Here is a 23059-nt window from a genome sequence, read left to right as displayed (position 1 = left end):
GCCTTCGATTGCCCCTCTGTCCTTCCTTCCTTCCTTTCTTCCTTCAATGCGTCCTTCTTTTAGTCCTTCCCTTCTTCCGTCTTTCCGTTCAGCTTTCCTTCCTTCAATGTGCCCTTTGTTCTGTCCTTGCATCCTCACACGAGTCCTTCCTCCCTTCCATGCAACTTTCCTGCCCTTCCTCCTTACCTCCCTTCCTTCCATGCACCCATTCTACCTTCCTTCCTTCCTTCCATACACCTATCCTTCCTTCCTTCCTTCCTTCCTTCCTTCCTTCCTTCCTTCCTTCCTTCCTTCCTTCCTCCCTTCCATACACCTATCCTACCTTCCTTCCTCCCTTCCTCCCTGCCCTAAGCCCTTCCTCTCTCGTGTCCATCCTTCCATGTGTCCTTCTTTCTATCATTCTGTCATCTTTCTTATTTTTTATTACAGCAAAGGAAAACGAAAACCAATAAGTCATCCGGGAGCAGGAGTGACAGCAGAAACAACATGGCCGCAGAAGTGGGATGTCTGTTGAGAACGCCACCCTGTTACTTTGTTGAATATTACCATTCAACAGCCCTGTGTGCGGCAAGGAGACAGCTCACACGTCACCGCCTGTGCCTTTATTCAGCCTGAATGGCAAGCGCACCATTGACAAATGGCTCTGTGAGGAAGTCAGAGGAGCAGCGACGAGGTGGCAGGGGGGTAAGGAAGGACGAGGCACCAGAGACCAAACTAATGGGTTATGCCCGAGTCGGGAGGCGCAGGCTTCCCGCAGAATGCAACAAATTGTCCGTGGGAAGGTGAAAACAAAATAGCAGCGTGAGATGGGAGGCAGCGAACGCAAAAAAAAAAAAGCGATCCCTTAAAAATAATATGCAGACGGAAATGAGTCAAGGGAAACAAATTCAACATAAAACGCCTCTCAAAGCGGTGTGTTGCATAGAAAAAAACCTCTGGAAGTATTCTGGGGTATTTTTCCTGCTCCTGTTGTGTAAACAGCAGGGGGGGCACATCCTTTTTTCAAAGGTCTTAGAGAGGATAACGCTGTTGCAGGGACTCTGCGTACAGGAAGTCAAATACAAATGCAGCACGGCATCAATCATACCCCACAAAGTCAAAAACGCAAAAACAAAAGCGCAATCCCAAAACGCTTGACTAGTCGTTTTTTTGCGGTTCTCGCTTTTTCGCCCTTCAACGCGTCAAAGAGCATGACATCTCAAACGCACGACGCTTGTCAGTTCCCCGTCCTTGTTGTCAACCAATCACCCCTTAATTTTCTCTGCAACACCCCCCCCCCCCCCCCTCCCCTCCATCATCTTGGAATCCAGTGGCCTGACCCAGAAGCAGATTGGTTGCATCTAAACACAGACCGTAATGTACTTGTCATTAATCTCTTCTCCTGCCCTCTTACTTGCGGGGATGATGGATGTGCGAGCGATACGCGTCGCCCAGAGCCAGCGCCGGTGCTCCGGCATGATTACACAGGCCCCAGCTATTGCTCCGCCCATGCCCCTTGATTAATGTTCTTGTTCGGAGCACACCGCAAATATGCTGACTCCCGTCCAGCGCGCTTGTTGTTGAATAAAGCACATGGGGGTGAGTCTGTCTGTGTGTGTGTGTGTGTGTGTGTGTGTATGTGTGTGTGTGTTTGTGTGTTTATGTGTTTCAATGCCCGTTGCGAACACAATAATAACAGAAGACAACGCTAACAGCAAGAACAGATTTAAAACAATGATTATGCGATGAATGTTTGAGCTTAAGATCATGGCAAGGCAGATGTCATGCTTCTCCGTGCCTTTTTCGTTCCACTGCCTTGGATCCCAGGGGGGGAGGACATGGGGTTTTTGCACCAGACTTGATCGTGGTGAGCGAGGGGCTCACAACAGCAGCAGTCGTGTATAGTAGGCGTATCGACGTTGCATTATCGACAGACCGTGGGTCTTTGAGCACAGTTCAGAGTGCCTGCGGTGATATCGATTCACGTTTAGTTTTTTTTCTATGAAGTGTTTTCCACAGACTTGGCTTTGGTTCGAAAATGATCAAGACATATTGAAACTTAAATGATCCATGCAGGGGAAAGTTTGGTTTGATTATGTTTCTCTTCTGCCGTTGTGAAATTATACAGGTAAATGCAGAGTTGAACTTTGATATGCAATCTGAGAAAATACAAGTCTGACTTAACGACAACGGTAAGCCCTTCAAACAACTCAATGGCCTTCATCAACAAACATCGTTCATGGGCTTTATGTCTCCACAATGGCATAGACAGCTTTAACCCTGTAGCAGAAAGTACATAGATATATAATTTCATTATATCATGGTCAATGTGGATTCTAAAACACCTCGTTATTGATAGGACATATTGAAGTCATCATTAAAGCTCGCTTGATTAAAAGCGGCTTACAGTTAATTCAGAGACGGATCATTAAGAAGAAGGTGGGGGTTAAGCATTTTGCTATAGGAACCCTGTGGAACACCTTAGTTAGTTAGTTAGCTCTCAACAATCATAAATATGCTATTACCTCAGACATGACTATGAGTGTGTTTGAATTTCATCTTCTTTCATATTGTAGTTGAGCCTGCTTCTGAATAACGTCTCTGTATTCAGTGTCAAACCATACCTGCTCTCGAATAAAATAAGTCTGTATTTACTGGAAGTCACTTTGGAAAGAAGTGTATGTCCGCCAAATGACAGAATGTTAAAATAGTAGTAGCTAACTTATTGTGCTTTTTCAATCAGCACGAATTATGTTCGCCATCATTTTTATCTAAAAACTAAAAGATTGCAATTACTAATCAATATCCTAGGCGGCTGCTACCTCCTCGGTTTCAATGTCCTGGTGTGCACAAGAAGTCAGATCCAGAGATATGAGTAGGAAATTAACAATGTGCCAAGATAAAGGGTAGGAAATTAACACAGTTTGGAACAGAAAACGAATATATCATCTATGGTAAAAGTAATAATATATTTAGAGTTTTTTCACAAATGAATCTGTGTGATCAGTGATTCCATATGGTTAGCAAAACTCTTAAATCCATCGCTCAGTTTATCCATGTAATGTGGCTTATAGATTGTTTTAATGATGATTGGGTTCATTCCAATGTTCATCTGCGCAGGGCTGACAAATCCATGGTACAAAGTACTACTCTACTCATCTGAAATTATGTTAGCTCTAGACGGATTTGCTGGAAAGACTAAACTTTGTGAATTCTGCAAATGTTGAAGGTGCTAATGCTTATGTGAGTAACATAAAACAAGTTTGCGTTAGCGTGGCCCTGTGCTTTGGTTGGCCAATGTGCTAACACTTGCAAGGTTGATTTGATTATATTTGTTTGTAGGCTTTCGAGCCAACCACGAGAACATCAGAACATGAACTTATCACAAGCACAAGCATAGCTGGCAATATTCTACAATTCCCAATTTAATCCTCAAATCCTCCGGCCACAAATTATGCAAAGAAACTGGTTGAAATGCACCCACTGTGAGGGCGGCGGGCGTATTTTCAAACACATTGCATTAAGAAGGCCCAGCCTCCATAATTCATGGCAATCACACCCTGCAATCATTCCGGAGGGGCTAAGCATTAGACGTAGATTTTCGTTCAAGCATGGAACCACTGTTCCTACTTGATCCTCTCACCGTTATTATTCACTTCCTGGTGTGATGCTAACTACACATTAAGACTAATGAATTAATCATTCAGTATTAGTTTTCAGAAAAAATTATCGCAAAAGAAAGCGATGAGTCAGTGGTTTTGCACTTTTCATTTAAAGCAAGTTAATTGTTATGAAGATCAAAAGTGTGTGCGTGAGGAGAGAAATGGGGGGGAAAGACAATCGAACGAGAGAGATGAATACAGATAAATCGAGAGATAATTGGTAAACACGGTTGAGCGAGCATCAGCCGGGAGGACAACTGCTTAAAAGAACAGTAGCCATGTATAAATAGTATATAATGGAAAAGCAACAACACACTTTTTTTGACCACGTCTAACGCTGTCAAAATACCAAGCAATTATCCGCCGCCAAACAAATCCATTCTGAAACATCAATTAATTTTCACAGCGGCCTATTTTCAGAAGCCAGATGTGTGATGGAACAGCAGACGGCTGGGGGAGGGCTGATTGAGGTGCAAGTTTGCAAGAGACACACACACACGTGAACGCACAGAGCCTGGAGGACAGCATAAGTATCGTACGTTGATTGCGAGTCGAGACACGCACACACACAGACACACATTCACACACACAAGCACATAGACAGGGACACACATAAATACACACACACACGTACACTTTAGATGATCCCAAAATAAAACACACATACACAAGCACATAGATACAGACTCTCACAAACCTTAGATAATCCCATGCAAAAACACACACAACACAATCATGCACGCGCATATACACACACACACAATAATGCATACAAAACACAAACACACACCACTTCCTCCGCACAAAGCGCCCTTACACCCAACACAATAGATGGAAAACCCTCCAACACAGGGACACAAAGATGCACAATATACTCCCCCCCCCCCCCCCCCCCCGACACACACCCACACACACACAAACACACAAACAAGGCTCTTGGCTGCACAAAGGCACGTCGGTCCCCGGAGATGAATGGATGTAAGCTAAATTGCCATAACCCAAAATGGAGGCCCGCATTGAGCTTCAGACCAAAAGTTAAGTGTTTGCCCTCTGTTATAGGTGGTCAATTTGCTGCCCGAGTCATGAGCCGGAATGGAAACTCTAATGAAATCTATTCATCACGCAACGGCACTGGAAGCTGGAGATGGGAAAGGAAAGAGAAAGATGGAAATAAAAAGAGAGAAGAAAAGCCATTGTGCAGAAATGTTTTCCTGGCTGCTTAAACAGGAAAAAAAGTGATCTGGGAGATGCTGAGGCGGTGTGGAAGCTCTGACCTGACCCACATCTATTTTACAAATAAATAGATATGTGTCCACAGTGCCTCTTATTTAAATAATGATTAACCAAAGAACGAATGTTGCAGTGAACCAGACAACCGGTTACAAGTACCACTTTAATAGATATGACTAAAATATACAAAATGCTTTGCGATGCAATCTGAAACTGAGCCATTGTTTTTCGACTCAAATGCCATTAACACATAAGGTAAAGGAAGACACAGTTAGAGTATCCAAAATGGCTTCCTCAGCAAATGACTCCCTGTAATAGTCCAACGCTATACTACACCTCCATAAACACAATGACGCTTCTGCAACGACGCACACACGTAAAGACACACAATCACTTCCCTGCAATTTGCAAGGTTACTCCCTCCCTCCCTCCCTCAATCAATCACTCAAGGTTCCACGTCGACGCAACGCAATGACCACGCAGACGCTTCAACGCAGTCGTGAACCTGTTTTGGTTCTGCGTCGGGTTATAGTGAGCCGACCAATCACAGGCCCTGCTGCTGCGTCGCCTCGACACAAGGTTACAATTTTCGGGGGAGGCGTACGTCAGGTCCTTGCGGTGGACACAAGGAAGGTCCGCAAGGACGTAATGGGACTGTAAACCCCCCTTGGGTTGCGTCGACATGGAACCATAATTAGACCTTCAGTCACTCCTTCACTCCCTCCCTCCCTCCCTCCCTCCCTCACTTACTAAACCACACCCCCACCCTCAGTCAGTCACTCACCGGACATCTCCCGGGTCCTCTGTAACGAGCACGTCCGTCTTGCAGCTGGCTATTGGGTTGATTGACAGCTCCACCGGCGGTACCACGAAGCTCTTACTGACAGGCAGCCAGAGTCCCTGGCCCAGGCTGTAGGAGGACCTGGGAGAGGGAGGGCACCGTGCTGCTGTTAATGGGACCACAGGACTTCCTATACATGTACAGTCCATGTAGAGCAGCAACGCAATAAAGCAGGAAGACATGTGCTGCCACACACACACACACACACACACACACACACACACACACACAATTATATTGCTACACGAACAGATGCACGCACACACACAGAAACCAACATACATACTTGCATGAATACATATACCCACACACAAACGTAAACACTTAAATGCAGAAACACAAACATACATGCCTACCTACATACAGTGTACACACACACACAAACACACGCATACAAACAAATGGTTTAAGCCTCATCTAACACACTCATATAATTAACACCTTACATTATACGTGTGGATTAATTAATATAAATAAGCATATATTATCTTATGATCAGTCACTCGTGCAGCCTAATTGAGTTACATTAACTCATGCTGGTTACATTGGTTCAGCCTAATTATGGTAATGTACAGCATTTGAACAATGTTTTTGATACACCTGTTGGGAATACCCAATTTAAAGATAAAACAGATCCTAAACAGTGGTTGGTAATGAGGCTGTGTTCTCTGCTTGCGTGTATGTGTTCTACATTCATTCAAATCAGGCTGGGTGTACAATACATCTAATCATTCTCCTTTTCTTTTCCCATTCAGTTATACTGGGTGACTTAATCAAATTAATTATTTTTAATTGATTGGCATAGACTCTTTGTTATTTAGATGTAACGTTGACCCACATCCATTTTATGATGTACTAAAGCATGTTTCAAAATTAATAAAAGCTTATCCTTTTATGATGGACACCTGAATAAATGAATTATGCACAACCCAGTCCTCTATCAAACATACCACAGGGTTACGGGTCGGTTTGGAGAGACCTACGATAGATCAAAAAAACAAACGTGCCGTGTTTGTGTTCCTGTCTTCCCTAGGAGGCATATGCAACCTTCACCTTGTTCTTTGCTCCTGCCTGTTTGGTGGTGAGAGCGTTCTGTCGGTAACAGATGGTTGTCATGTTAGATTGATTCACGGTCGGAGGTACTTCATTAATGTTTAAAAGCTGTGCAGGCAGCGTTTAAAAAAAAAAAATCGGGGGGGGGGGGAAAGTGGGGCAAGCGCAAAGCACATGTATTGATGTTAATGATGTTGTGAAGTATTTGTTATTATACATTGTTAGGTAAATGTTGCTTAATTAATACATGCTTTCAGCATTACAATAATGGCCACATCGCCCTGCAAGTTAGTGGTTAATTATGGCTTTGTGGAGCTTTGTAAGCATGGGTGTGGATTCATTATTTATTTACTTATTCATGCCACATTTTCAGCTTCATAAAGTGCATTATTTAAGGAATGACTGTTTACATTATTGAGATTAAAGGACTGAGAAATCATCTAAAGAAAAACAATGCTGTGCTCTTTGGTAGATCCCCTTCTGTTTAAGGTAACCCTGTTAAACCACCAGGTGTGATGTTAATTAGACGTTAGAAGCCATTTCGAAACCCACCCTCTAGTGACATCACAAATAGTATCCGCCCAGATATATGACGGACAGATCAGTCGACCATTTGTCAAAGTCCACTGGTTGAGATTGGGTGCAAGCACCCCTTGAGATGTCACAAATGGGCAATTTCAAAACGGTTCACAATGGCCAATCAGCATCAGAGCCCATACTAGTGCCCGTTAAACGACTGTTGGCCTACCTTTCGTGAGGAAATGGAGTTGTTTCCCTGCATCGAATTCAATAAGATGGCAACACTTCCATCATCTATCCCTCTCCCTCCATCCCCTGCCACTGTATGGCTGTTAATCACCCCAATGTTAACTCTAATTGAGGATCTGCAGCGCCATCGCTGATAAAGCAGCCAATGTTCTCTGAAATGACTGGCTCGTTAACTAGCGGTGGATGTATTTATCCGCTAATGGGCTGGGAGATACTAAGTGATCAACAGCCGCTGCTCGCAGAGATAAATCACTAGCCGCGACTTCTAACGCAGGAATTGTGGCCACCGCCCTATCCACGCACACGCTCATACATGCACACGCCCGCACACACAAGAGCAGACACACACGTACGAGCACACACACACACACACACACACACACAGACGCACACATACACACACACGCACACGGACACACACACGTATATGAACACACATGAACACACAATAACAGATCCCAAAAACAAAAAAATCCCCCCCCACCCCCTCAAACACACACACACACCAATAACAATAATCATAATAATAACAACCAATATGCAAAGCTGAACGCAGCACACGCACACACCGAGGGACGAGGCCATCGTTGACACCGAAACCAATGCACATCGTGGATGTCTAATGCGTGCCGCCCGTGATATCGGCAGCGCACAAATCTCCCACCAATACGCGGCAATCCTATAATATTTAATGCGGCTTTAATGTGCATCGAACCTTAACGACGGCACTAACGATATAGCCGGTGAGACACGGCGGCGGTAATTAAAGGTAATGCCGCCTAGCGCGCCCGCAAGGCTTGGCCTCCGCGTTTAGCCCCCGGCGCTCGCGATAAGCCATGCATGATTATGTTTAAAGCCCCTCTTTTCATTTTATTTTGTGTTACTTTTATGAGCTCTTTGTCGCAGGCGTTTTTTTATGGAGTCTTTATAAGGGGGGAGGGAGGGGGCACTCAGAGACACTTGGCGGCACGCCACCGGCCCTGACCCCCCGGGCTCCGCACAAGATCAGGATAAATCAAGGGCCCGATCGATGGCCCTGCTCTGTCGTAAACAACGCAGTGACATCCCGTCGCTTTTACTTCCTGCTCCGCGCTAACCCCATGGAGTGAACAGCCAATGGGAAGCCAGTGTTAACCCCCTGGAACGCACAGGGAACAGCCAATGAGAAGCTCTGTGTTAACACCCTGGAACGCACAGGGAACAGCCAATAGGAAGCTCAGTGTTATAACTCCATGGACACACAGGGAACAGCCAATGGGATGCTGTGTGTTAACTCCCTGGCCACACAGGGAACAGCCAATGGGATGCTTGGAATCGATTATATTTTACTAAATCCATGCAATTATGATGATGATGATGATGATGATGATGATGATGATGATGATGATGATGATGATGATGAAGAATGCATGTTGATGATAAGTACAAGAGTTTTTTCTATCTAGCTGTGTGAGTAGTATGGAACTTCATGAACTATCTATATAGTATCTATATAATACAACATTTTAAATAGGCATTGCCTTGAACTTTCTTCTTCTGCCAAACATTTACTCTCCCTGCAATATTCAATTCCAGTTGTTATCATATTGTATCCCTCAAGTCAAGACGTTTAAAAAAGCCTGACCTGAGCCAAAAGAAAAAAATAATATTTGTGTAACATTTACGAACTAGAAATTCCATTTTCTGTCGAAAATTGCAGCACATTGTATTGCAAAGTTAGGCTTGAAGACGCATAGAATGGTGAAATAGCTGTATTCAAGAGAAAATACTTTAACAGATTGAGCAGAGTAAACATACAAAACATTTAAAAAATGTCAAATAGTTTGCAGAAAATCTGAGTAAAAGAGTTCAAACAAATAGCTTAACTAACTTGCTAATAGCGGATCAGCAATGTGGCTAAACTTGGCTTAACTTGTCACATTCTAAGCCCAGTTAAGCCACATGCTGTTCACTGATTCACACTGTTTGGAGACAGTGGTGTATTTTATATTACGAGACACGTTTTGTTTGGCAAGTATGCGTCTGTTAATTTTTCTGGAGACAAGACTTCGTTTCTCTTGACCTTTTTTATAATATACTGTTCCAGTATATGTATATGTATATATATAAAATTCCTGTTATCGCTTGACATTCCTGCCAGTGTAAAGCCCTCTGAAATAACTTTTTGTTTGCAGGGCACTTTATGAATAAACTTGACTCGGCTTCAGAGTTTCTTATAGTGAACACGACCATGGAGTGCATTTGCGGGACTCAAGGCTGCCCACTTTGCATTATTTTCATAATTTTGACTAGGTCACATGCCTAATGACGTTCATGAATAGATACCCTGCGAGGAAATAAACGATTCGCCGAAAGCGGATTGCATTAAAATGCATCTGCACTTCATACGCAGCGAGGACCACTCTTGTTTCCCCGCCCGCCGTCCAATGAAGCTTTGCTTGCTTTAGCCGCTGACGCCGGCTCATGCTCAGAGCAGTGTGGCACTCGAGGCTGCAGGATCCCCACAGCGGCTGATCGATATTGGACCTGGCTACCAGAGAAACTTGATGTTTCTGATGCATTTTAATGCAAACTAGAATTCAGTTTGGATTGCAACTCAGTGTATACATGTTTTGATACATACTACACATATATGGTACTCGCAATGTCCTTCTTATTCAAACGTTGCAAGACATCAGGGTGCAGGGTTAGTTGATGTGGTGCGCAGATCCCCCCGAACCCCCAAAGCTGCTGTGTTCAGTATCAGCAGCCTCTGATGACCGCCATGTAGGAAAAATACCAAAATAGTAAATAGGAATGAAATGTATATAGCTGCATTTTGTTTGATATATGACCTATGATTAGACACAAACAGTGTTCTAGCGTCACACTGGTTTGATCCAGCCTGCAACGATGCAACCGTCACATATCACACGAGATCGTATCGTTGATTAGACTGTTTTCGATTTTCTTTCTAAAGTTGCACGTAGGTCAAAAGCGGGGCTCCATTTATCGCACTCACTACAGCCATATCATGTATGTTCCTGTGGTCTAAAAATAGTCCATTTTGAACGACGTTAAATTAGTCCTGCTGATTGTCGTCGAATGTGAAGCGCTGCCACAACAATAAACACCCCGGCGCCACGCCGACTGCAGACCAAAACATTTGTCAAATCCTCATTATTGGTTTTCCTGGCATCCAGTCACAGGACATTTGAAGTGCGTTCCGTAGGTGGATGCACCTGACAGCTTCCCCAAGGGTGCGGTGTGGTAAAGGTCAGGGTAATGATCTGGCCAGGGCTACCTGCAGGGGAATAGCCTTTGCACCGCTCTGTCCCGGAGACGGATTACGTTTGTTCCATCTATTTAAAACCCAGCCCTGCTTATTACCACCTATTACGGTGACTCTTTCTGTCGTTTGCGGTGGCGACTTGTATCTAGGTGACCGTTTTCCATCCATCTAGTTAGCACTGTTTTTATTGACTACGCATTCATTTAGTAGACAAATCTCTAACAAAGACGCATGGTTATTTTAAGATATTTGTAATTTAAGGAGCAGCTAGGAGCTAGCGCATCTTGCTCAAAGGTGCCTACAGGCTAGACGGGGGCCATTGGAGATCGAAACCGAGTGGCTTTTGATTAGGAGTCGTAAACACTGTAGCCACAACTCTATCCCGTCAATTGTAGTAAGCTCAACAATAAGTAGGCCAATATACGAGGAAGGGCTTATGCTGCATAATATGCTGCGGAATAAATAGTTTTCTGGATAACAGACACAATTGACACAGTAAAGGGCTCTCCAAGGAGAAAATCTGTGGATTGTGTTGATTGCGTTCTTCGTCTTGAAATATATGCACATCCCTATAAACAAAAGCTTGAAATGTGAAAGTACTTATAAACAAAGCAAAAAAGGCTCATAATGACTGACTTTCTCCAGTCAAACTAAGTGGCATTGAGAAACAGGTTGCTTTTAAAAGTAACATTGCCCATTGTTTTTAACCTTGATGGTTTGCATATTTTTTCTGTTGGTTCTGTTGTTGTTGATTCAACAACATGCAAAGCAATAAAAAAGACATGCTCTGTATAAAATAAGAAACAACTAGTAAACAAGATATAAAACAACTTTTTCAGGCAATCCTTTTTGGGACTATACATGTGCTTTGGCACAAAATAGTAAAACATCACTCTACAAAATATACGTTTTTAGGGTTCCTGCTTTTTTCTTCTGTTTTTATTCATGCCAGTGAATGCACTAGCTTACAATCAGTCGACAAAACACAATATATGTGCTGGGCGTTATGACCTATGAACTAATCTGTATCCTTTTCAGCATTGATGGTTTATTCATCTCACCATGAGTTAACATTAGCAGTTCCCATTTAAAGCAAACTGTAACCATGGGAATATAATTGAAAATAATAAGATTAACCCTATCAAACTATACACCCTAGGTTTGGTGAAGGTTTCTCAGTGTGTAAGAATTGTCTGAACCTTGTTTGACCAGATGAAGATAAGAAACTGGTAACTTGACCAAATGTAGAGGGCAGGCGTATTTTTATTGTTGTTGGGTGTTTTACAGTGAATATGTATTAAACTATGTTTTACACTGGATTCTGCATCTGCCATACGTGGCATGACAAACGGTAACAAATCCATGCCTCCGTTGTGTAATCCTCAAAGAGGATGCAGGATGTTGTTTGGCATCGCCTTTTATCTTATGTGTCCAACAAATGAACTAAATACCCCAACAACCGTCTCCGATACTACTGACACAGCAGACTCAAACGAGAGGAAGGAGGAGGAGGAGGAGGAGGGGGGGGGAAGGGGTGGCACATTTCCTTCCAAAAATAGGAACACACGTCGGACATGTGGTGGTCTGACTTTCAATTCATCTCCTTCCTTCCTTGCCAAGTACCTATCTCAATTTCATTTTGATTCCAACTTGGTTCTCAACACTAGCAGGAGGACAGAATTTAGTCTGGACTTCTGCATTCAGTTCCATCGTCCTGCTAGCGTTTACAACCAAGATGGCTGCCAGGTGAATAAGGTCAATGGCCTGTGGAAGTCTAGACCAAAACAAACTAGAAAATGCATTTCCTGCAGATAACAGTGGTTGATTTGTTAAATGTTTGACCAAATTGTGAAGTCTAAAGTAATTGAAGTGTCATAGAACAAACTCCCATTATGAAAATAATATTTTAAAATAATATTTTAAAAAGTTTAAAATCTTTAAAGAATTTGAATGGTATCGCACGATTCTAAGCAAATCTGAACATTTTAAAAGTGGAATAGAGTCTCTAGATTAACAATTGTAGTTAGGTCCCAAAAAGTGTAGAGCATCAGAAAGAAAAAAAGAAGGAATAAAGCCTAAGAATAACAATAAATGAGTGCTGCCTGCAGCACTCACCTAATAATAACCCTGAAATGCATATATTTCCTAGGATAATATTCTGCTTTGTGGTTGTGTCAAGGTACTGGTCACAGAAGGGGCTTAGGCATAATGAACATATAGTTATTAGGGGTTGTTGTGTTGATGGTGTAGTAGCAGCAGTAGGTCCGATTAGTAGTAGTTCCAACATACAACACAACACAACAACTTATCGTTATCCAATATCCAATGACTTAATCGAGGAAAAAAAAAGACATGCTCTGTATAAAATAAGAAACAACTAGTAAACAAGATATAAAACAACTTTTGTAGCACAACTTAACCAGCCTATTCTAGAAATGTTTGGATACTAGCATGTTGCTATGTAGAATAAACTGTAGGCTATAAGTCTACGCCTTGACAACTCAAGTACTTCTTGATTTTTCACTTTCCTAGCAACACGTGCTGCTATTTTGAGCCTGAAGTTGGAACTAATTAAAAATAACCCTTATGGTTTGATTACAAATAACTGCTAAGCAACTGCTAGCTGACTATTAATGGCGCCGTGTGGGCGGTTGAGATCTATTGCGGGCGGTCGGTCGTGGAGGTTTTAAAGGTTTTGAGGAGCCAATGGGCAGTGACCTGGTCTTCAGTGAATAAATGAGGAAGTTTACTTTACAACAACTTGATCGGCGAATGAAGGACAGAACGAAAGGAGGAAATAAGGGAGGTGGGAAGGGAGGCAGGGAGGAACAGGTTTAAAAGTCAGAAAGTGAACTTTGCACCGAATGAATGCGTGAATGAAGGGTGTCAGAGAGGAAGGAAGGACGAACAAGGAAATGAACAAACAGCTCAGTAACGTAAGGTTATCGTCATTTAGGTGCAGGTACATGTCACCTCGTAATCAAAATAACCTTTTTTCAAATTAAAACAAATCAAAATGCCCCTACAATACTCAACAATTTGATTAAGTGATTCTGGGGCACGCTTTGAAGAAAAATCAACCATTTGACCGTCTCATGGGAAACCGCACGCATAACAAAAAAGGTTCCCTTGGATACCCGTCTTAAAACCTGTCAAAAATAATAACCCCGTGCCGGCTTCAAGAAAGGGGTCATCTTAAGTGGCAGCAGGGCCACTTGAACAAGCTCAATCTAGGACAGACCCTCAGGCTGTTCCCCAACCCACAGGCTGGATCCCCACACCCAACCCCTGCTTTATGGCCCTTTGCAGCTCTGCATAGCACATCTCTCTGTGTGTGTGTGTGTGTGTGTGTGTGTGTGTGTGTGTGTGTGTGTGTGTGTGTGTGTGTGTGTGTGTGTGTGTGTGTGTGTGCGTGCTTCGAGGAGCATGTCTATATTTGCCTGCGGGCAGTCCATCTGTATGCCTTTGGAAACGGCCTGTGTCCCTCGTGTCCTCTACCTCAGGCAGACAGACAAGCTTACATACACACACACACACACACACACACACACACACACACACACACACACACACACACACACACACACACACACACACACACACACACACACACACACACACACAAATACACACACACACACACACACACATAAGAGAGCACACACACTACGCACCCATATACACACACACACACGCATATGCACACACACATGTGCAGGCATGCGCACACACACACACCTACACAGACCACGTGACCTCCAACATTCATGGTTTGTCTCACCTGAATATCTTCTCTGGGGCCTGTTCTCCTGTAACTAGGTCATAGCCTTTCTCCAGGTTAGTGTACGGCCACGGCCTGCCAGAGAGAAACACAACGTAGTACATCACGTTTTATACATTGTTTATGAAGTTTCAATATAAAATATACACAATATACAAATGCACACAATATCATTATTTTCCGAAAAAATAATGAAAGATAGCTTTGACTGCAAAAACAGTACATATAATCAAATATATACATAAAATGTATCTTCAAAATAATTAATATGGAAGAATGGACTCTGCTCAGGAAGAAATAAAATGTGACCTTCTCGATAATGGAGGTCACAAACATGTCTGAACATAAAAGTGTACGCTTTGAGTAATTTACAACCGCGGTACAAGAATATAAACTAAATTTTTTAAGCATTCATTTGAAAGATAACTTCAGAAGCAAGGTCACTTGCTGAGAGTACGTCCGTGGAATGGATAACAATTGCTTATCTGCATTGTAAAGCGGCGGTGAGTGGGGATTTGATCCATGATTGGTTAGGAGAGAGAAGCACCTCCAGCTCATTAAAATCAGAAGGTGCACCAGACAATCTGCTAACACTTTAACGCCCAGAACCATATTGGCTCTGCCCATAAAGTCGTCAACACATAAAGGTTATCATGCCTCTGTCTCCTTTCCCAAAGCAACCCTGAGGACAACACTACACTGACACTCCACCACACAACACCGGCCACCTTCTCCTTCCCACCAATATGACACACATTCTTTCTATACACTACACTGAAAACATGATTTATTTATTTATTCATTAATTAATTCCCTCATCAGCAGTCAAGCCTTGGGGAACGTTGCCTGCCGAATAAAGCTCTTTTTCCCAAAACCAACCACCGGTTTAATTTGTTTTAAAAGATAGAAGGGAGCGGACACTCTTTCCTCTCTTCTCACTTCATCCCATTCCCACTAGTCGCTTCTTCTCCGACGTTGTCCCTGTTTTTTAAACTATTTTTAGTGGCAGCAGCTTTTTCTCGTGTAGAGCGATGAGGAAGACGTGACTTACCCTTCGTTGCGCCCCCAGTCACTACGGAGACAGAGATGATTATGGTCTGGATCAGGGGAATAGCCTTCGTGACAGCTACACTCTCCTGAAGCACAGGGAATTAAGCAGAAGAGTGTAAATAGTTGTATTTGTACAGTGCATTCATGTGTCAGTGTCGTCTCACAGATCAGATTTTGGATTAGATACATAAATCTGTTGGCAGATGAGCTGAACACTGGGTGACCAGGGCGTTTCTGTTGCTTCATCTTTGTTTCGACTAATGATGTTGCGAGAGGCGGGGCTATCACGAACAGGAAATTGCCACAGGCGTGTAACAGCGAACACACACTCGGGCCAGCTTTAGTGCACTTTTTCCCGGTGACAAGACAAGCTAAGACATCCTGTCCGGACACCAACAATTCTTAGACAAGTGTCTGTAAAGGTTTTCAATCAACACCGTTCAGGGGGTCTGTAAAAATCGCCTTCTCAAAGCTTAATCCTCTTAAAGTTTGTACTTCCTAGAATATGTCCGTCACAAAACAGAAACTCTGCCCCTTTCAGTTATTGGTTTACGGCCCAGTTTCTGTGCCATCTCTCTCCAGAAGTTCTGTTGTAGCATGGTAAAACTGCTGGATCCAAGATTAGTGTAGGTGTAATCTCAACTGTTAACGTTACATTGTTAGTAATGTTTGGGCCGACACTAGGTAGAGAAGGTCATCTGGCAGATCCCCAGTTCCACCTAAACCAGTGTTGAGGTGTCCCTGAGCAAGACACTAAACCCTAACCATCACCTACCAGCTGGCTAGCTGTTGTCTTGCATACATCCACACACACATGGTTGTGTGTATGAACGGGTGAATGTGGGGTGCTTTGAATGAGTACTAGTTACACAAGAGCTAGCAGTCCATTTACAGTGTTGTAAATGACCCCTGTTGCTGTAAATGACCCCTGTTGCTGTAAAATTGTGGCAACCAATCACGTTAGCCCCTTAGTTATAATAAAAGTATGAAATGCACAATGGTGCACAAAATGATACCTACATTGAGCTTAAAATGTCATTGATTGATTTTTGGGCATACAAAGGTGAATTGATTCTCAAAATCATAATTTTAGTCTGTGAGCGCAATAGTGTGTTTCTACGCATTCGTAATTCGGATTTAATAAGAGACTCCCAAAAGGTAATTCCAGAATGGCAATTTCAAGCCCATGAACGTGGATTATGTTTTCTGATTCCTCGGGGCAAAAGCACAATTTAATAGAGAACAGGTTAACAAAATCTATGCATTTATTCTTCAAACCTCCTGCTTGGTCACTTGTCTATCAGAAGACAGACAGCAATAGATAGAGAGCAATAGATTGTCATATTTTGCTGCAGTAAATCAGCATGTCTCTCTCTCTCTCTCTTCATCCTCTGTGTCCTGCTCATCCCATCTCATCTCAATATTGCGCGGGGGGCGTCCCCATCTGTTTGAGTGACATTGTGTTCCAAGTTTTCGCACTGTGTCTGGTAGGGTTTCTCTCCCCTTTTCCACGGCCACGTTTCCGTTTTGACTATTCAACCTATTCTTCCCCTGGGGGTTGGTGGTTCAAACCCCGGCAGCGACGTCACACACACCGGATAGTTCAATCGAGCATGCACTTCAATCACTCCTTTAAAAGGCCTGAAAAAGCCCTATTTGAAATGAGTTGGAAACGGGTTCACTCTGTTCAAATCAGCACTGAGGCCACTGCTGTGTGTGTGTGTTGCCAGCTCCACCTGTGTGGGTCTACGTTTATGTCTAATCTAGGAGAGCAATGTATTCAGTCAAAACCCTGGCGTTTAGCAGTATTTAGAAAGGAAAGTCACTGCCAATGCGGGCTCTGTCCTAAGTATACAATTGTAAATACAAGCGGATGGTCATTATCTAACCGGAGTGCATTTATTATTGACTCTTCCGGTGCTTACCAATGTCAGACCCTAACCCTTTGTTACACATGTTTAGGCAGTTTGATTGTTGACGGCTTGGCAGTGGAACTGGAGGTTGAATAAAATCATAGTTGAAGTGCACTTGGTCCTTGATATGTTTGTGTAAAAATCAAAAACAAAATACACTGTTCATGGAGTGCATTTGCTTTTAAACTAATTTACTACACGCAAAAGCCTGTTTTATGACCCTTAATTCTGTCGTAGTAGTCAATAGTCAACAGAAATAGACAACTTAACCATGTATTGTGCAATAGCTAAATCTAACCAAGCCTACATTTTGCATCCAAGCCTAAACTCAAGGGTTGATGGTTCACACCTTTAAGGTACACAGTCTACCTGTAGGCATCCTTGAGCAAGTAACCCCATTTGTAAGTATTTCCAACACAACGTCTGCTGAAGTTAGCTATACACCCAAACATAAAGATGGTGTACCATGTTGAATATATATATTAATATATAAGAAAAACATTAAGAAATACAATATTTGTCGTACAATATGGCTTTTGTTTAAAGTTAACAACAATGGTGGAATCTTGAGCTCCCCATCACTGCAGTCATCTCAGGCCCTGGGCTCACCAGGAATGCCAGTTAATATTTAGATAAAGCGATTGAGAGCAGCGCCTGGGGAGTGAGGGTCTGCCAGTTCAGCCACCACAGCCCCCCAGTCTCTACATTTAATATAGATGACACACTCGATTGCTAAAAATGAATAACACCCCCATTATAACAGTTTGTGGCAGAAGGACTCCAAATAGGAAAATGCACAGTGAAGGAAATCTGTGTCATTTGTCAGAAGCACTTGAACCGAGAGTTGAACCAATATGCGGTGACACAGCCTTGTAGGAGTCTGAGACATCCCAGGCTCCAAAGTGCTTCCAGCTAGAATATGATGTACGATGTTCCAGTCAAATCGTACGACACCTTTACCGATAGTTTATGGAATAAAATAGAACACGATTAACAGAAGCAAATTGTTGTGACACAATTTTAAGAAGGCCAAATACTACGATCTGAAGGGAAATACACTGATACAGATGTTTCTTAAGATACAAAAAATTCAATAGAAGCTGTGTCACAAAAATCATGCCTTGACAACTTTATAATAACACCACTAACAGCGATTTTCAATAACTTTGGCAACACAGTTCTTTGAAAGTTTAAAAATAATTCCCAACACAAACAATCTCATGTTATGAAAAAGAAAATTGGGGGATTGAGCAAGTAAGTATTAAGGCAAGGGCTGAACTGCAGCCAAACATTTTTGCATGAATTTACATTTTCATTACGTCCCATAGTCCTTGCAGAGTCATCCTAAAACTACTCAGGCTTGTCAAAGATTTGCACAGAAGCAACAATTCAACAATCAACAGCTCACAACGCCTGGGGTTTAGTCCAAACGTTGTTATTCCTCAGAATTGAATTTCTGAATAAACGTTACTAGAGAGTGATTGAGTGAGTGGGGTGCCAATCATTCATCTAGATCTCTAGATCTCTCTTGATGGACAGACAGACAGACAGGCCGACAGACATACGATACACACAGAAAAAAAGACAGACTGTTAGATAGATATCATAGGTAGACAGCTAGATAATTAAGAATCCCGGATACACAAAGGAAACTGTTTTCATTTTTAAGTCAACATACAATGACGTCACCAGCAATTAGCATTCTTAACATAATCTGTAATATCAACTGCCACCCTTGTCTAACATGAATTAATAAATGGATAAATGAACTGCTCATCCGCATCTTCTGCATAACACCATTTGCATTCTATTACCTGGCAGTTAATAATTCATAATTTGACCTCATAGTCTAACCTTATACTTGTGCTTGTTGCAAAGTGCTAGAAGAGGTAGTATTTACAGTTTAGAACTATGTGATTTTTTATCTTCTCAGTGCAAAGTCAAAGGTTTTTGTGGAGGACAAATGACATCAATTCAATGTTCATGTTGTTAGTTTCCAACCAAAAGACCAATAGAATTGGTAACTGATTTTGTTATAATATTTTTGGGTCATTGAATGTCTTCCTGTGTGTGTACACTAAACCTTCATAGCGATCTCCCTGCTGTGTGTCTGTTCGCTTGCTTTGTGTATGGTAGTGGCTCACAAGCAGATACAGCCGTTACCTAGTAACAGTTACTTAGACGAGGGCGAGTCCAAGCGAAAGAAGAAGACAGGTCAATATGTTTAGCCGTAATTCACCTCTGCTGTGTTTATAAGGGGAAATCCATTAGAGTGAGGCGAGGAAACGGAATTCAATAGCTTCACATCCAAGAATGAAGGAATAAGTAAACAATGTTTTTCTTTCTTTTGAATGGTAGCAAGGTTAAAATGGGTGGGATATTTTACGGTGTTTGTAAAACAGTCAGCCTATGGCAGCAGTAACAACACTAAACAGGAATGTTATTATCAGATAGCGCATAACGCTCACACACATAATATTACTGCGACATAAAGGGTGTCAAATTAAACAATTCTATTACATTTCAACCGTTCATTTAATTAGGCATAAACCACAGTGTTCATTGACATGTTGCATGCATCGCGCGGACTGGCAACAGCGCTAACAATACACCCCCTTTGAATCTGAAACATCGCCAGCGTTATCACTTGGACAATGACTCCAATCGCACTCACTGTTTCATTATCACTTCCACTTTGAACACGGCATGAAAGGACTATTAAAGCTAACGCGGCTATTAAAGTGAAACCGGTAACACGCTATTAAAAGCTCAGTCGCAACCCCCGCTACCTTTCTTTGGCCTCCGCTACGTTCCCGACGACTCAGACTATACGTTGATTAATCGGATGGTTTCGTAATGCACTGCTCTACGTCGTCCCCCCCTGTCCCCCCGTAGGGCTGAAATGGGCAGCTTTCAAGGTTCATGGAATGGGCGTAAGGGGAGAGAGTTATGGCTCACCTGGCGCACACTCGCACCCGGTTACATTATGTCCACTGGAGGAAGCACCTACGGACCTTGGGAAGATCCATCAAAGCGCTTCTAACGGGTGGATGGGGATTTAATGGGAATTCTTCTGGCGGAGCTGGAGAATGTGCTGTTGTGGGGGACTGTGTGTGTGTGTGTGAGAGAGAGACAGAGAGAGGGGAGTAAAGGGAGATTCCGAGAGAGAGAGAGAGAGAGAGAGAGAGAGAGAGAGAGAGAGAGAGAGAGAGAGAGAGAGAGAGAGAGAGAGAGAGAGAGAGAGACTAATGAAAGGGAAATGGTGAAAATGTAAAGGGATAACACTGATCATGAGAAGGAGCGAAGGAGTGAGAATGAAAGCGATAGAGAATAAGAGAGGGATGAAGAGAAGAGAGAAAGACAACTAGATAGCGAGAGAGAGCAAGATAAATAATGGGGGGTTGGAGAAGAGGTATCTAGCGTTTACTGGCCAGCTAGATACAGGAACGTACAACGTCTATTATTTCACTCAGTAATTTAATTTAATTTGTATTATATCACCTTGTGGTTAATCGCACCTCAATCACCCCTTGGTTGACCGCCAGGTCAACCAGTCCATCCATGTGGACCCAGTCCATCTATACATCGACCTCTGTTCTAATATCTACACCTCCAACTTGATGGAAGTGAGCGCTGGGCCTGTATGTTCCTAGGGTCCAGAGCGTGAGGGCAGGTGTGGATTGATCACCCCGAACCCTGGGGTAATACAAAGCTGGGTTTCGTCCAAGCGGGACGCTCACCGATAGTGACATTGGCGGCGGATGGCAGCGGCGAGTGACTGATAGGTGGTCCACCTGATGACCTGGTTGAACAGCAGTGGTCCGCTGGCTTGATTGAAGACACTGATTGTGTTTGCATGGTGAAGTCATGTTTGTTGTGTGTAGGTGTGAATGGTAGTTGTGTCAGCCTTTTGTGTGTGTGTGTGTGTGTGTGTGTGTGTGTGTGTGTGTGTGTGTGTGTGTGTGTGTGTGTGTGTGTGTGTGCGCGTGCGTGCGTGTATTTCTGTGTGTGTGTGTGCGAGAGAGTTGCAGAGAGAGCGAGAGAGACTTTATTGGAGATGGATGTGGTGCACGATGTCTTATTTTTAATGCTTGTTCTTTTATCTCTGTGCATAAAAAAGTGTACGTTTAACTGAAAAGAAACCGCCACCATTCAAAGTTAGTACATTCTTCTAGTGCATGTGCAGAACTTCTTATCCCTGCAAATATTTGTTTATTCCCCCTATCTCTCTACCTCCATCGCTCTCTCTCTCTCTCTCTCCCACCATCTCTCTTCCATCTCTCTCTCGATCCCTCTCTCCATCTTCCTCTTCACCGTTTTCTCTCTCGATCCCTCTCTCCATCTTCCTCTTCACCGTTTTCTCCCTCCCCCCCTCTCTCCCTCCCTCCCTCTCTCCCTCCCTCTCTCTAATGTACCGCTCTGTCTAACACTCTTATCTATCTATCTCTGTCAGAGCCCCATTGTTTGACCCGCTCGATTGCATAACCAGGGCCATTGTGGTAACAGATGCATATCCCTTACATATCATCAGCCCCCTTCCCCGCTCTCTGTGACTATCGCAGCAGCCCCAGGTTTGTTTTGCTGCATTGTGTTGTCTTTGTGCATGCCCGCGACCAAACACACCTTACTATTTACATCCTACTTCTCAGATAAGCCAAGAAGCAGATGTTCTCAGCTCTTATCAGATGTAGTGTGAGTGTGTGTGTGTGTGAGTGTGTGTGTTTAACCTAGCACCCGTATATGTGATGGAGACTTTATTTTTCTAGCAGATATCAGCCTGCAGTTTATTTTTATAAACACATAAATCAAAAGGTGAGGGAGGGGACAATTAAAATGATCCCCAACAGTATCACAATTGTCCATTTGCCATTTTCAAATATATATCTATACAGAAAACTGACATGAACATCATGGATTCAGATGTTCTTTATACAAAAATGCAGAACGAAAGCCCTGCAAGTTGCATGAGAAGTGTGTGTGTGTGTGTGTGTGTGTGTGTGTGTGTGTGTGTGTGTGTGTGTGTGTGTGTGTGTGTGTGTGTGTGTGTGTGTGTGTGTGTGTGTGTGTGTATGTATAATGGTGTGTGTGTGTGTGTGTGTGTGTGTGTGTGTGTTAGTGTCCGTGTGTGTGTGCTTGCTGACACCATGGTTTGTAGCCAGTGCAATGGGGAGCGTCTGACCCAGTATTACATTATGCATTGGCCTCCCCCGTGCCCTTGGCTAGCTCTACATACATTCCCCATACATTACCGCCTGTAATCCACCGTAATGATCTTAAGATGCTTCATCACTGGCTTTCATGAGGACAGCACCAGTTAATGCCACTGTGATGGGTGTGTGCCACTGTTTTAGCTCTTAAGGTGCCGCAGGTGAGAACCGAGAGCCGTTATTTGCTTGTTATTTGTAAGAAATGCCAAAGCCATTCGTCAGCTCTCAGTGAGTGAAATGTGCTCTGTGAAAATCGTTTTCAAGATGACTGTGCCTGCGTCTGCATTAGCCAATTTAGATTATA

General features: G+C 43.0%; 1 protein-coding gene and 1 long non-coding RNA gene across 2 annotated transcripts in view; one reads left to right on the top strand and one right to left on the bottom strand.

Moving 5' to 3' along the window:
* astn2 (astrotactin 2) overlaps nucleotides 1–23059 on the bottom strand; it is a 269562-nt gene that overhangs the window by 115437 nt on the left and 131066 nt on the right. Inside the window, exons 8-10 of the mRNA XM_030341421.1 lie at nucleotides 15637–15721; nucleotides 14586–14660; nucleotides 5656–5793 (exon numbers count right to left, since the gene is read on the bottom strand). Of these exons, the coding sequence (XP_030197281.1) occupies nucleotides 5656–5793; nucleotides 14586–14660; nucleotides 15637–15721 (298 nt within the window). The remainder of the gene's footprint in view (nucleotides 1–5655; nucleotides 5794–14585; nucleotides 14661–15636; nucleotides 15722–23059) is intronic.
* On the top strand, nucleotides 1419–4982 carry LOC115532009 (uncharacterized). The gene is made up of 4 exons (XR_003973974.1): nucleotides 1419–1578; nucleotides 2108–2171; nucleotides 4048–4176; nucleotides 4701–4982. It is a non-coding gene; the product is annotated as an uncharacterized LOC115532009 (long non-coding RNA).

Source organism: Gadus morhua, chromosome 19 (genome assembly GCF_902167405.1).
Source record: "Gadus morhua chromosome 19, gadMor3.0, whole genome shotgun sequence".
In the NCBI taxonomy this organism is placed as follows: Eukaryota; Metazoa; Chordata; class Actinopteri; order Gadiformes; family Gadidae; genus Gadus; species Gadus morhua.
The sequence above is the reverse complement of the archived record's forward strand: the minus strand, read 5'-3'. Positions and strand labels throughout refer to the sequence as shown.